This window comes from Microtus pennsylvanicus, chromosome 2 (genome assembly GCF_037038515.1).
Source record: "Microtus pennsylvanicus isolate mMicPen1 chromosome 2, mMicPen1.hap1, whole genome shotgun sequence".
NCBI classification, from domain to species: domain Eukaryota; kingdom Metazoa; phylum Chordata; class Mammalia; order Rodentia; family Cricetidae; genus Microtus; species Microtus pennsylvanicus.
The window spans coordinates 40312987-40328572 of NC_134580.1; the positions used below are offsets into that span (position 1 = coordinate 40312987).

Here is a 15586-nt window from a genome sequence, read left to right on the forward strand (position 1 = left end):
AGGATTTGAGAGAGGACACTTAAGTCTTGATTTTGTTTGGTGATCATGTTACTTTTTTTTCATCACCGTAGCAAGAGATCTGATGAAGAGCCTATGGGAGGAAAGATGTCTTTCAACTCTCTGATTTGGAGGGTTCAGTTCGTAGTTTCTTAACTCCCTGGACCTGGGCAGAATGTCATGGTAACGGGAACGTGTGGCGGTAGATTTCTGACCCCATGGTGGACAGGAAGCACAGAGAGGAACAGGAAGGAGTGATGGACAGGAGGCCCAAGAACGCCATCCCCAGTGATTTACTTCCTACAGGTAGGTGTTCCCTTCCCCTAAAATTTCCAGAAGTCCTAAGATACAGCCATCAAATGGGGACCATGCATTAAGTGCATGAATCCGTGGAAGACACACAAAAATAAAACCATAGCAATCAAACACCAGGAGATAAGATAAATACAATAGCTTTAGTTGGTGACACAAAAAAAATTAGGAAGGAATTGAGAAGAAGCAACAACTTTCAAAAAGATACTTCTAAATAAGAGAAGATTGTTTTGTAGGTGTTTGACATTGCATTGGGACAGAAAGGCTATGAAACTAGGTGACTTACAAAGAGAAGAGGTTTGTTTGGGCTGTGGTCTTGTTCATACCCAAGTGCCTGGATCTTGGCATAGCATTCTTAAGCAGTAAGACCGGTATTGCCACTGGGCAGCTCACAACAAGGGAAAGGGAAGATGTGTGTTATGTGTGTTCTGGTTCCTCTCTTCTTACAAAGCCACCAGGATGCAATTATGGTGACCCCACCCTGTCGTCCTTTCTAATTCTGATTGGATCCAAAGCACTAGCAGTTGATGAACATCATTTTCTACTTTCTGAATACTTCACAGTGGGAATCAAATCTGAACACAGAGACCTCTGGGAGATACACCCAGTCCCTCTCTACAGCACAGCCATATGTGTCTGGCTGGGATGGCTGGGCAGGGCCCAAGATAGTAGGCTGGAGCATGCTGCTGTCTGGGGAGGGCATGTTTCTAATCAGGTAATCCCCACTCCTTTGGTCCTTTCTCTATAGAATGTGTGTTGACTTGTTACTATGCTCCAGCTCACTGTGGATCATTAATCTACTTATAATGGAGCAGGGTTACCCTGCTGTGAACTCAGTTCAGGTCACAGAGGCTGCTTCAGCCTCCACCCCTCCCCGCCCCCAGGTAACCAATAAGTATCTTTCTCTATTGAGGATAGCCGTAAGGCGGAGGAAGCTCATCGGTGGGCCACGCGCTGAGTGCTGGTCACTCCCCGGCCCCTGGGAAGGTCTGAGACTGCCCCCCCCCCCCCGCGGCCCTAACCGGGCCCTCCCCGAGTGGGGAGGTGAGTTCCCAGAGAGCAGGGCTCCGTGCGCGGGCAGACTGGGCAAGAGAGGATAGCCATAAATTTTCGAATTTTCTTTCTTTCTTTTTGTTTTGTTTTTTCTAGACAAGACTTCTCTGAACAGCCTTGGCTGTCCTGGAACTTGCTCTGTAGACCAGGCTGGCCTCGAACTCACAGAAATCCACCTGCCTCTGCCTCTCTGAGTGAGTGCTGGGATTAAAGGCGTGTGCCACCGCCGCCTGTCTTGAGTTTTCCAGTTTTTTGTCTCGTTCTCATTCGCATACTAGTCAGCTTCTAGGAAATTTATTCTGAGGCAACAAGCAGCTTATTGTTATGCCAATACTACACAGTTAACACTTTTATCCTAGATAATCTCCTGGAGACTCCTCCCTTCCTCTCCTCCCCTGATCTCTCTTCTTCCCCACTCCACACGCTCCTGGGCCCTTCAGCTTCTCTTAGGTGCGTGCTTTTTTTTTCCCTTGTAAACTGACTTCCCACCTTACAGCTCTACTGTCCTCCTCACCACACCTGTCAATCATGAGAGGAGACTTGGCAGTAAGGAATCAGGTACCCAAGGGCAGCAGGGGGCCTCCCCTAACCTGCCTGTGATGGATGATGGTGCGCTTGCCCTCTGCCAGTGCTGCCGATGACTGACCAGATTGTTTCCTCTGCCCTCAGTACAAGAATGCTTCTCTTCCAAACTGCTGTCTAAAAGGCTCTTCTGGACACTGTCATAGCTGCTCTCACTTGTGTCTCACCTTAAAATGTCCCCTCCTCAGCGGGGTCTTCAGGACCAACTCTCCAAATCACAGACTCGTTGCCTCCTCTGACTCTGTTTCCACACTAGAAATAATTGGACTCACATTTGCTTTTCCTTCTGGCCTTCTGTCACTCAAGTTTTATGAGCACAAGGGCTTCAAACCTTGGGCGGAGAGCAGTACCCTGTCACAAGACAAAGTCACTGCTTTAGGTTCATTGATTTCTCGGAAGGAGCCTAATGGGGTCAGAGGGCACGACTGACTTCCTCCTCCTTCAGCAGGAGTTAGGAGCCAAGCAGAAGTTAGGGTACTGATCCCGGTGTTACACGCATTCCACAGCTGTCTGCATACCTACACGTCCAAGGGACTGCCAAGCAGTAACCTCCATGAGCCTTGAACACCAACATTGCCACCATTGAGCCATTGCTTGCCTAACCCTGCAACTTGGATTTTACCTCCAAAGACAAGCAGAGGATGTAGAGGAGGGTGGAGGCTGAACATAAAGCGACAGTAGTCTCTACCCACCCCCCTTTTATTTTCTTCTCTTGTCCAGGGGGAAATCCCAACGCCCACTTGGTTTGGGGAGCTCCTGCGCCAACGCCGCAGCATTTACGACCCAGCCGAAGCAAACTGTAGAAGGCTCAGCTCGGGCGATGCGGTTCCCCAAGGTTAGCTTGGGTAGGGGGCTGCGGGGAGAGCCGAGGCACTGCCTGGGCCTCCCGCAACCCTGGGGCGGGAACGTTGGAGCCCCACCCCTGCGAAGGAGGGAGGGAACCAGAGAGCGCTGCGGGTGGTGAGCGCTCCGCCCAGGCGCGCCTGCTTCTGCTGCTGCTACCGCCGCTGCAGCGGGGCTAGGGCTGGAGCGGCGGGCTGGGCGCGGGCGGGAGCGGGGAGGAGGGAGGAGGCGGCGGCGCGTGTGCCAGGCGGGCGGGCGGGAGGGCGGCTGGCACAGGGCTTGTAAATAAACTGCGATGCTGTCTCGGGCTCGCCGGCCCGGGTGCCGTCGCCGCCGCCACCTCCCGGGAGCTTCGGTGCCAGGCTCCCGCCGCCGCGCGCCCTAGTGCCACCGCGCCAGCCTCCCGTGCCCTCGCCGGGCTCCCGGAGGATCCCGGCTCCCCGTGCCCCTCGGGGTCCCGCGGCGGGCCCGCTCGGGATGTGACCACTTAACTCCATTTCCGACCTCCTCTACCCCCCGGGAGGCCCGCCTTTGCCTGCTTTTGGGGGGGTGGGCGGGGAGGGGCGCGCGGATCATGGCATTGGAGTTCCCGGGTTTGCAGCCTCCGCCGCCGCCTCGTCCACACACCCCAAGCGCCCCTTCTTCCCACAGCAGCAGCGGAGAAGGCGAAGCGCCCGGTGGGGGCGAGGCAGATGGGGCTCAAGGCTCGCAGGGCGGCGGGGGCGGCCGCCGGCGGCGGCGGCGAAGGGGGCGGCGGAGGCGGCGGGGCAGCTAACCCTGCCGGAGGGGACGCGGCTGTGGCTGGCGACGAGGAGCGGAAAGTCGGGCTGGCGCCAGGAGACGTGGAGCAAGTCACCTTGGCGCTAGGGGCCGGGGCCGACAAAGACGGGACCCTGCTGCTGGAGGGCGGTGGCCGCGAAGAGGGGCAGCGGAGGACCCCGCAGGGCATCGGGCTCCTGGCCAAGACCCCCCTGAGCCGCCCAGTCAAGAGGAACAACGCCAAGTACAGGCGCATCCAAACTTTGATCTACGACGCCCTGGAGAGACCGCGGGGCTGGGCGCTGCTCTACCACGCGCTCGTGTGAGTACCCGACTGCTCGAGGCGCCCCTTGGCGGTTGTGCACCTTGGGGTTCGGGGCCAGGGCTGGAGCTGAGGAAGTGTTTGTGGTTTGGTCACTCAGAAGCACTCTCTGGCTTGGGTTGGGAGTAGGCGCGGGGCACCAGCAGGGTTTTTGGCTGTGTGACTGAGAGCAGCTCCTTGGACACCAGGGTTTAAATGAACCAAACGTGCTTCCCGAGCTGACTTGGAAATTTGGACTGGCGAGTGCGCGCGGATGCGCGTTGTACCTTCTGGGATGCTGACACGGAAGCTTAAAAGAATTAGATGATTTTTCTAATGAATGTAGCAGTTGAGTAAGACAAAAACGGTGCTATAAGCACCATTTCTTCTTGGGGCTATTAGCTTGCTTCTCTTGCGATCGTCACTCAATTTAGATGGCATATCCCAGAGTTGAGGACTGTAGTGTGCACACTGCCCATAGTGGTGTGTGTGTATGTGTGTGTACGCGCGTGTTTCATGAGTGTGCTGCCCTTCCTAGGGCTCAAGGCTGATGTCAAAAAGGACTCGGTTTTGCTCTAACTGGGGACTTGAACAGGCCACAAAGCAGTTCTTTGTGTTCTGTTAGGAAAAGGAATCGAATAGGAGAGGGGCGGGATTTCCAACCTTAGTCCAAGGGGTTGAGGTTTAGCAGAGTCAGAGGTGGTGTGAGGCTGTTTAAGGCTGGAACATCCCTATGTTTCGGGGTTCAACATCCCATAGTTTAGGTTCTGCTATCTCCGTAGCTTCATTGGTTGCCCACTTATCAGCTTGGCTGGATCACTGCATTGGGCACCTGAGAGTCCTGGTGGGAAGTTTGTCCCCAGGGACTCCTCTAGAAATAATCTCCATGTTAGAAAGGAGGAAAATGCCAGGCCACAAGGAAAATGGAATTCCAGATGTACCGATTCGGGGCTAGAAAATACACCCGTATTTAAGGAGGAAGAGAGGATCCTAGCTGAGGGATTCCCCACCTAGGACGGGAATTCTGACTGTCAGAACATCTGGGATGTGGCAGGGCGCTTCTTGCTACCCTAGCTTTGGCTTAGGAGCTGTATGGCTGTCCGGGTTTAGGCAGGAAATTGCCTATAACCTTGACCCTGGACCCTTCCTATTTTAGGCAGTCTGTTTCCTTCCAGTTGACCCTTGACTGACAAAGAGGGGAAGAGGTTGGGAAATGTCTTCTGTTTGCTAAGTACCCATCTCTCTTTTATGGTTGGAAGCGCTTTCCCTGATTTGGCCACCAGGTGGGGGCGTCCACACAGAGCCCCAGATTTGTGCAACAGGTTTCTTCCAGGTTACAAAAGCCTTGAAAAGACTGCATCCCTGAAAGCTCAGGAAGCAGCTGGAAGAAGGGTGAAGCACATTGCCAGGGACTTGGATTCCAGTTGGCCAAACCTTTGATCCCTGTGTAGCTTCAGGTGTTGGGATGCATCTGACCCAAAACTTAACCTTTGTTGTTCTTTCATAGTGAAATTAGATTAAACTTGCATTCGTCCCTTGGTCTCTAGCATCTTTGTTCAAATGGAAGCGAAATAAGTGATAGAGTATATGTAGTTTTTAAAAGGCCGCACACATCTGAGTGCAGCTCCCATGTCCTTTTGCATAAAGATGTGTTCTGTGTGTATATGATGGCTTTAGAAACTGGGGTTCCATTAAAGCTTGCCGTTCCTTCTTTCTCCTCCCACCTTTTCCAACTGTGGGCACCTGCAGCCTTGCCTTGCCCAGTTTTCAGAGACACTAGCTAAAGCCTATGTAGCTACAATGTTATTTTGTTACAGTGTTACTACTGTAGAATTGCTTATCTCTGAGAAACAGGTTTGTAAGTGCCAAGCCTATAGCCTCAGATCCCAATTCTGACTCCCAATTTTACTGAGCATCACTGGGCACTCAATGGCCATTGGTAACACAGGACTGTTGGTAATCTGTTTTTCTAGCTTACGTAGGAAATCCTAATAGGATCTGATCAGAACCTAATAGGATCTGATAGGAGGCACAGTGTTAAGAACATGTGAGGTGGGTTGGGTTGGTGCTGGGATTTGTGGCTTCTGATGTGGATCTGATGCTTTAAAGGAGAACTCCTCTTGGGCTGGATTTGAGCTCCTATCACTCAGGCAAGCTTACTAAATGGATGCATTTTACATCCGTCCTCAAGCTCAGGAGGAGCTCGGGCAAGGGAACACAGCTGAATCTTCATTGGTGATTCAGGATTTTGCAGGGTTTAAAATTCAGACATTAAAGTGTCCATTATTCTGTGCTAGCCTGTGTCTAATGGCAGGAGGGGAGCAAGAAATTAAGTTGACCATGGGCTCTCAGTCTAGTGTGTTCTCTTTCTCATGTATGTTAACTAGGCCCATGAAGTGAGTATCTTTCTCTCCTCTGTCATAAAGATAAAATACAGGAAATGTATAAATCAATCATCTCTCCCAACTTGCTTCCTATGTCTTTCCTAGCTGTTTACCTTTACAGTGGCTCAGAACCGGTTTCACCACTCCCAGAAACCTTTTCCCAAACTCACATCTGGCTGGACTCAAGTTGCCCCTGTGTCTTCTCCAGCTGTAGAATTTTGTGTACTGCTTTGAGTTGATTTGCTTGTATGCCTGCCCTAAGGAGCCAAGAGCTACTTGAGAGTGTGGGGAGGGGGAATGTATTGTTCTTTTTTAGCATCTTCAATCCACAGGAGGCTGTAGAACCCATGGTAGCTACTAAGTAAGCATTTGCTGTGTGGATGCCTGGCAGAATTCTCTCAGGATTCTATTTAATCAAGACTTCGCTGTAACTGCTTAACTGTTATAACGGCGACAGCAGTAAGCAGCTGAAGTCAGCATCACAGGGTTTTAATGAGAATAGTCCTTGGGAACGTTGGGCTTTGGTAGGGGTGAACAAGGTAGGACTCTTGCTTGGCGTTAGGAAAAGCTAACTGCAGCTCTGTTTTGGGCTAATGTTGATATTACAAAAAACATGCTGAGTTCTGAGTTTGCATATATGGCTTTGCAGGAGCTAAGTAGGAATAACCTGGAAGCTGAGGATGGTGGTACAGCCCCATTGAAGAATGGTTTCCAAGCTTATGCTAGCATTTATGAATATAATAAGTCAACATTCGGGTCTCTGTATTCAGTTGGTTTTGTATAGGAGTCTACTTTGAAGTCATACATTCTTGACACTGTCATTGTCCTGTGCTGTTAGTAGAGATGCTGGCCTCATCTTGGCATTGGTACTGGCTTGGCACTCTGAAGGCATACTGTTGCCCTAGCCATGTCTTTGCAGCCAGCTGGGTACTGTCCCTTGCCACCTGTTAGCAAATGCAAAAGGAAGGATCTGGAGAAAGACCTGCTGCTGCTTTCTAAGGGTGCCTGGCTTCAGGCATCTGGCAGGCAAGGCTAGTTGCTTCGATCCATTGACTCAGCCTGGTTGGTGGACTTAGCCTGGAGAGTTCACCTGGGGCATAGGATTGAGAAAAAACAAAACAAAACAAACAAATAAAAAACCACCTAACCATGTAAATATTGGCATTTGACAAGTATTTTCTCTTTTGTGTCTCCTCTTGATTATGTTTAATCTACCACTGGTTTGCACCTCTCCATAACACAATCTGCTTTATGACAATCTCTCTTTACTTTTATATTTATTTTCTCACCTTCTTGCCTTCCTCCTGGCTCTCCTCTTAGGACATTTTAAAGCTACTTAGGTAGTATGAAGGGGCTAGGTAAGGTGATAGTATCAACAGCTCATAGTATTTTTTTGTTGTTTAGTTTTGAGAGTGTATTTTAATCATAGTATTTTTCTTTTCTCTTTCCTCCTTCCAAACTCTCCGTCTCTTCCTGCTCTCCTTCAAATTTATGGTCTCTTCTTTACATCTATTGTTATTGAATCTATATATGTATTTGCATATACATATGTATTCCAAAATATAACCTGCCTTGTCTGTATAGTGTTACTTTTTTGTATGTTTTCAGGACTGACCATTTGGCACTGGAGAACCGATTGGTATGCTCTTCCCTGGGGAGGACTATTCTCCAGTTCTTAGCTTTACTCAGCTGCCTTTAGTTCTTTGTGTGGGCTTGAGACCTCATGGGCTTGTCCCCATTTAGTTTGTCACATCTGTTGGTGTCCTCCTTGTTCAGCTCATGTTTGGGTGGTCATCTTGGTGAGACTTTACAAGTATATCTTCTGAGGCTACTAGAAGACAGTCTCACAGCAAAGCCCTTAACCGTCTGACTCCTGCAATCTTTTCACACCCTCCTCCACAGGGCTCCCTGAGCATTAGGTGTGGGAAGGTTTAAAGATGCATCCATTCGCACTGTACTCCCCATGTCTCCATATGGCTTTGTTGTGGCTTTCTGTACTGTGATCTCCATCTTTTGCACAGAGAAGTTTCCTTGATAAGAGGTAAAGACTTACTGTGAGTATAAAGACAAAAGATTGTTCCTAAGTGACTGTGCTGGTTTAGTAAAATCGTGATGTAGATTCTCCTCCAATAACTGCGGCTTCACTAGCACTGGTTAGGTAACCATTACTAGGCGTGGTATCCCTCTTATTGAGTGAGTCAAGTCCGATTAGAGACTAGTTGGTCACCGCCAAGGTGTGTGTGCCGCTCCTGCACCTGTAGGGCTTTGTGCCATCCTGGTTGTTGATGTGGTTCACAGGCATCATATCTGGGTAGAACTGTTGGCTGCCTGCCTCTTTTGGAAGCTCTTAGGAAAAGCTAGTCTTTGGGGGAGGGGGAATGAAGGTCAGCTCCAGCTTAGGGGCATCTGGACTAGCTCATGGTATCTTATCTCTAGGCAGTAGGAGGTTAGTGATCTGCACAAGCATGTTGCCTCATTGTCTAAGTGATGAGCCCACGTCCATTGGGGCTTGTGGTGGCAGGGATGGGGAGCAGAGCCTTGCTTTGACAAATGACTCGGAGTCTCTAAGAAACTACATCCCTGAGCCGGGCGGTGGTGGTGCACGCCTTTAATCCCAGCACTCAGGAGGCAGAGGAAGGCGGATCTCTGTGAGTTCAAGGCCAGCCTGGTCTAGAAGAGCTAGTTCCAGGACAGGAACCAAAAAAGCTACGGAGAAACCCTGTCTCGAAAATCAAAAAAAAAAAAAAAAAAGAAAAGAAAAGAAAAGAAACTATATCCCTGGTCCATGCTAGTGGAGGCACTGGACCGCTAGAGCTTGAGTCACATAGGAGTCTTAGTCTGGGTGTGGCTAGGCCTGTGTCCACTGTGTCATAGTTGTATGGAAGAGAACCGAAACATCTTCACTTTGCACCAGCGATTTCAATCTACATTCCCATGGGAAGCCACGGGGAATGCCCAGACCTTCCAAGCTTTGCCACATTTGTTAACCACCCAGGAGCGATGGCACCTGGAGTGAGAACTCTGATAAGCTCCACCTAAACTGAAGTTAATAAGCTTGTGCTTGATGACATACAATTTACTCTATCCTCTTCTCCTGATGTAATTTGCTGTGTGAATATTCCAGTAAAGAGAACATATGGGTGTTTTGTGTTACCTTTTGAATTTAAAAAAAAATTAAAATACTTTCAAATGAAAAAAAACACATCAGCACAAGCATATGAGCATGTACTTACTATTGAAGGCATCTTCTTTGGTTGAGTCTTTGATGCCAAGCTGAGAATCTTTGGTCAGCTGAATGGGTTTTCTTAGATCCCTGCATTCTGTGTGTGAACATGTCACAATTCTCAGCATCAGGTTTTGTGCTATGATGGCAGAAATGCGATGCAAAAGGCACAGCAGCTTGGTGTACTTGTTTGCTTGTTTCAAGGATGCTTAAACTGAACTTTCCACACATGCCAGTTTTTGTGACTGTTGGTGTAGTTGAGTTGCAGGATTTCGTCTTTGGAGACAGGGGCCCAAAATAGTTTGGGCAGTTTCTACAGAAAGGAACATGATTCTCAGAATTCTAGAGGCTGGGGTTTTTGGACTCCCCCTCCCCATGGTGACAGTTTCCTAGTGAAGATTTTGTCTCTGCTTCCAAGATGATGTCTTGAAGCTATGGAGAAACACCTTGCCCTCACTGGCAGCAATGGAAGGGTAAAAGGACCAAACACACAAAGTTTCTCTTATAAGGGTATGACTCTTACTTGACAAGGCGGCAGTGTAGAGGGGACTTTTATGACATCATTTCTGGAGGTCCCCACCTCTTAATACCACCACATGGACCATGAAGTTTTAACACCAGACCTGCTGGCCATAACATCACAAAATTGTAGCCTTGTGGGATGGGACTATTCATTCAGTCACAGAAGGATTTGAAGATTTTGTAATGTTTTCTTCAGAGAACAAATTGCCTGATGAGCCAAGAACAGGGTTGATTCTAGATGTAATTTGTGGATAATGAATAATTCCTTATGCAGTTAATTTACAGAGCACCCCATGCTCTGCTGTTGGCTTCCTCAAGACCTAGGACTGGTGACTTTCCTTTCCCTTCTCTCTCCTCCTTTATCAAGAGGCAAATTAAATCATCCGAAATCCGTGAGAGCACAGCCATATTGTAAGGTAGCCAACTTGGGTATTAATACCAGCACATCATCACTTCATTTTTATAGTTCTTAATATCACATCCTGGGTTGTACCACCATTTGCTCAGGGTCAGGGTAACCCACTTACGGGCTTAGTCACCATGACACTAAGAGCAGGTACTCTTCACAGATGCCCTGGATCTGGTTTTTTTGGAGCCAGAGTTGTGCTAGAGGAGCTGACAAACTGAGGGCTTCTTTGTCAACTTGTCACTGGGGTTTAGGCTCATTTGTTTATGTTGTCTTCTTGGACATCTGGCGTGAAATCTTACATAATAAGACTTAGCATCCCGAGCTCTGTCCTAATGGGAAAACACGCATCCAGTCATGCGTCTCTGTCCCTTTTCCTCAAACCCCAGTCTCCGGTTTTCACTTAATTTCATCCTACATGGATCAGTTACAGAGGCTTTTCCTCTCAATGATGCCAGTTAAATTAGCTGTCTCATCAAACAAACAAACAACAGAGCTGACTTCCCTCAATGGACTCTAAAAAGTAAGATGAAGCAACCATTTTCCTCCCAGAGTTTCTTTGGTTAGTGTTTTATCATAGCAGCAGACAAGCAAACTAGAACACAGCTTTCTCTGCTGTTCCTTTCCAAGGTGGTCACCCTTGGAGGGTTCTTACTAAAGCCTTCTTCCTCTGGCTTTGCCGCTGTCTTGTGAGAAAACTCAAATCCCACCCGAAGTGCCGTTCTCTCTGATGAGGTCTTCCGTTTTTCCACAGAAAGACTATTTGCTCTTAATGTGTTTTTTCGAGAGCAAGCAGGGCTTGCTTTCTTTTTCATTCTTGTGTTGTTTTATGAATGAGTAAGTAAGGCAGCTGCGGGCCAGTGACTGAATGCATGTACATGGCTTCAGATGACCCCTTATTGAAGAGGACCGCTCTTCCTGCTGACAGCCTATGACTGATACCCTCCTCTCTCTTTCTTCTAACCCAGCACTCTACAAGAGTCCTTTTAAATAGTCTGTGGTCCCTGTTGCGGCATTTGAAACTATCGTAATAGTGACAACTTGGTTCCTACTCAAGTCATCCCTGGGTTGATACTATCTATCTGTTCCTTTCAAGGAGACTTGACTTATTGACGTTAGGGACAGCTGATAACACTTCTGTGGTGATTTCTCGGCCCTGAGTACACCCCCTAGATGGTTTTCTTAAGGTGTGCCTAGAAACCCAGGGGACTGGGCCAGCCATCAGGAAACTCTGAGCTTGAGTCTCCCAATGATTTACTCTGTAGTCTCTAGGAAGTCTCATTTTTCTGTTAATAGTCTCAGTTTCCACTTTGGAAAATAGAAAAAGTATCCTCTGTTTTCTTGGTTGTAGATGGAGTCAAAGGAGGCAGTGGTGATAGCTCTCTGCCTCATGCTGATGTGGGCGCTGGGTTGTTCCCAGAAACCCACTGGAGGAAAACTTAGTGATTACTGGAGCTCAGTTGCCCTCTCTCCATTGTGAATTCCTTTTAGATGGATTCTTTCCAATTCCTTTCCTCCCTGAAATTATGGTAGGACAGCCACATTGTGCCTGTCTTTATGAATAGTGTCTCTGTGCTTGAGAGATACAAAGAGACCTTTCTTCTCTTTCTCCACCCTCCAAGAGTCAAGAGTCACCCTTTTCTTCTCAGAGCTCATGGTGTCCCTGTGGGGAAGGTGTGATTTAGGAAGCCAATCCAAGGACAAATGGAGAAAGGGGTATGCCGGTTTGATTATGAAGTGTCCCCAATAGGCTCATGAATCCTCAGCAAGCGATGCTATTTTGGAAGGTGGTGGAAGCTTTCATTTGGGGTTCTACTGAAGGAAGTAGGTCACCGGGGTGGGACTTTCAACTATTGTCTTGCCATCTCCTCTTGTCTCTTTTCTTCCTGACTTGACACCAGGTCCTCAGTCTTGCTATCACAATGTTCTGTCTCACCTCAGGCCCAAAGTCACAGATGACTGTGGCCTCGAACCTCTGAAATCACAAGTCACATTGTTCCATCTTCTGAACTGTCACAGGGATCTGTCACATGCTTAAAGTCTGACAAATTCAATGAGCAAAACTGGGGAAAGGGTGAAATCAGGGAGGAAGGCAGAAGCAGGAAAATGTATACGCCAAGAAGTACATTGCCCTGGGTATGCTGAGGCTCAGTCTCTTGCTGACTTGGGGAGGCTGTGTACATCTGTCCAGGATGACCCTTGAACTCCACCCAGCTTAGGGCTGAGGTAAGGCCAAATCGCTTGGTCAGAAATGCTCAGCCGATGTTCATGTTGTTTTCTTCAGACGCCATGTCTGGCAGGTGCTGGAAGGGACATGACAGGCTGCTCTGGGCTTGGCTCCTAAAGGAAGATTGTTGTCTTGGGACTCCTCCTTCACAGAGAGGGCTGATTTCTCTGTGGTTCTTGAGTCAAGGAAGTTTGGAGACTTGAGGGCCATGATTGTTCTGTGGTGTTTTTATTTTCCTTCATTAATGTTTCATTTAGCATCATCATTCAGGAGGGAAAAAGAGGGTGAGAATTAAAAGTATCTTCAAATATGTGGATTTGCTGCCAGGTGTCTTAGGGTAGCCAACGCTCTTCCCGAAGGCCACGGCAAATAGTTCTCAAAAGCACCACGAAGGCTGGCCCCTGCATGGCTTCGCTGGGGTAAGAAGTCATCCCTGGTTGGGGTCTGTGATGTCCATACACGGCTACTTTTCCTCAGATGAAGCAGAAGAGACGTTTGAACAAGTGTGGTTCTGAATGGCCTTGTGATATTTTCAGAAAATGAAATGTCTTATTAATTTATAACATGGAATACATTAGTGGCTCAGATTGTGTTTGCGCATTCTTTCTTGAGAAGATAACAGGATCCTGGGTATGAATTGAGAGACGGGCACTTCTCTCCTTTGCCTAAACACTGGCACCGATGTAACTACAGTCCCCTTCATAGTTCAGGGCTGCTAAAGGAAACATTGGATTTCTCCTTGAATTCTTCTTTGGTATCAAGAACACTCTCTTTGGCTTGTGAGGAAATTCATGGGAAAATCATAAACCTTTGAATCTTCTCCTCAGGCTTGGAGCTAGGCTCTCTGGCTACTCAGTGTTGATTGCTGGCTTGGTTGATAATCATTAGCCGACTGTGACCATCTTCATATTTCCAAAGTCTGGGTTTGCCTTGTGAAAGTTAAAAGTGACATTAAGGGATGTGGAGTTTTATACCTAGAACCCTGTGAAATCTGGGTTGAACTATTCAAAAAGGTAGATTGCGATTTTAGCTGTTTATATCCTGCATGCTAAAAACCTTTCCTTTTTCCCCCTCTTAGAGTCCAGTGCAGCCCACAGCACACCACGTCCTCAGTCTTGCTGCGTACACAGACACGATGTCAGTCTTGAGAGCTGTGCGGAGCCAGTTTCAGAGCTGACATGTCATAAATAAACATTGGATTTGAATTCTGGCTGTGTGCTGGTTTAGCCCAGTACCCCTGAATAAACCACTAGCCAGCCAAAAGCAGATTCCTTACACTATGGGCTCATGCAGTTCAAAGCCTTGGGTGGACTTAGTAGGATAAGGGTTCTATGAATGGCCATCATTTTCCTATTCTTGCCAGAATCTGCTAAGGCATAGTTTTGGTGAATAAAAGCACTGGTGAAGTCAAAATTCAACTTTTTTCTACTGTAAGGGTTACTTTCCATGTAGGATACATTTCTGTTAGACTACACAGATTTGGATTTTCTTCCATCGAGGCAATTTACATCGAGAAGGAAACAGAGGTTTGCGAGGATTCTACTGTTGGTTCATGTTTCCTAAGGACTCAGAGGTGCTTGAAAGAAACACTTGTCCTAACCAGACCTCCTTAGGTGGCTCAGGACTACTGAGTTAATCACATTTTTATTCATTTATTTCGTGTGTGTGTGTGTGTGTGTGTGTGTGTGTGTGAGTGACAGAGTCAGTTCTGTCTTTACACTGTTTGAGTCCTGATGCTTGAACTCAAGCCATTGGACTTGGCTGAAGGAGTGTTGCTCCTTGGGCCTTCTCCCTGGCTCCTGGGGCTGAGTTTATACAGCTGGATTAACTTACAGACACGCAGTAGGCTGCGCTTTAAGAAGCAGAAGAGGCGACTACAAGGTTCTAGCTTCACTTGAGTGATTAATTGGCGACTTTCCCTGAATGAATGGCAGTGATGTTTATTTCATTAGAAATGTGTTTTGGGAGCTGAGGGGAGGGCTCAGTGGGAACAGTACTTTCAGTGTCAACATGAGAGATCAAATTAGGATCCCCAGAACCCTTGTAAAGCCAGATGTGGTAGCGTGTCTGTAATTCTGAGATGGGAGGAGACAAGAGATTCCCAGAAGCCTTCTGGCCAGCTTACCTGGAATACACAGTGGTAAACAGGAGACTCTCAAACAAGGTGTAAGGTGAGGACCAACACTTATACACACACACACACACACACACACTCACACACACACACACTCACACACTGTGACATGTGTGTACACACACATATCCTTTTTATTGAAATACAAGAAGATTTTTTTCTTTGAGTTAAAATGGAAATAAAACAGATTTTTTTTTTTTGTAGAATACTTGTTTGCCTTTTTGCTTTGGCTGCCAGGATTGCGGGTCAGTTTTGACTCGACTGGAGTAAGGACTACAAGGTCCTACTCCACTTTTGTTCTAGTAGCCTTCTTTCTCCAGACGTTTTTCTCCTTTGTTTTCATGGACTGCTCTTCCCGTTCCAAATGCTTTTTGGTGCTTGCCCTGTCTCCCTTTGTATTCACCATTGTGTTTTATGCATTTTCCCCATGCGCCTTAGTTCTCCGCCGGAACAGGCTGTTCCAAATGAACACAGAGCCTGGCACATAATAGGAACTCAGTTAATACTAAATAATATCTTCCAAATTACAGCAATCTCACACAGTTCTTGTGTCTTCTCCAGATACTAAAACTGTGTGAGCTGAGCCAGGCACACCTATTCACACATGATGTATATGTAGGCATGGGTGGGTGGATGTGTGGAGGAGTTGAAAAAGAGGGAAGGAGGGAGGGAGGGAGAAAACTTCAATTTCCAGGTAATAACCATAATAGGACTCCCCTCCCCACCCCACTGCCTTTAAAAATTAATCTGCTCTACCCTGGTTGCTAGGTAAGCCATTTAAAACACTGACATTTGATCCCTGTAATGGTATTATCAGACATTTAGGAATAGCCCTTGTTTTAC

At 47.6% G+C, this 15586-nt stretch overlaps 1 protein-coding gene across 1 annotated transcript in view; it reads left to right on the top strand.

The window, feature by feature from the left end:
- Positions 1-3281: 3281 nt before the first annotated feature.
- Positions 3282-15586, top strand: part of Kcnq3 (potassium voltage-gated channel subfamily Q member 3) — a 264433-nt gene continuing 252128 nt past the window's right edge. The window contains exon 1 of the mRNA XM_075960899.1: positions 3282-3868. Within this exon, the coding sequence (XP_075817014.1) occupies positions 3480-3868 (389 nt within the window). The 5' untranslated portion in view covers positions 3282-3479. The remainder of the gene's footprint in view (positions 3869-15586) is intronic.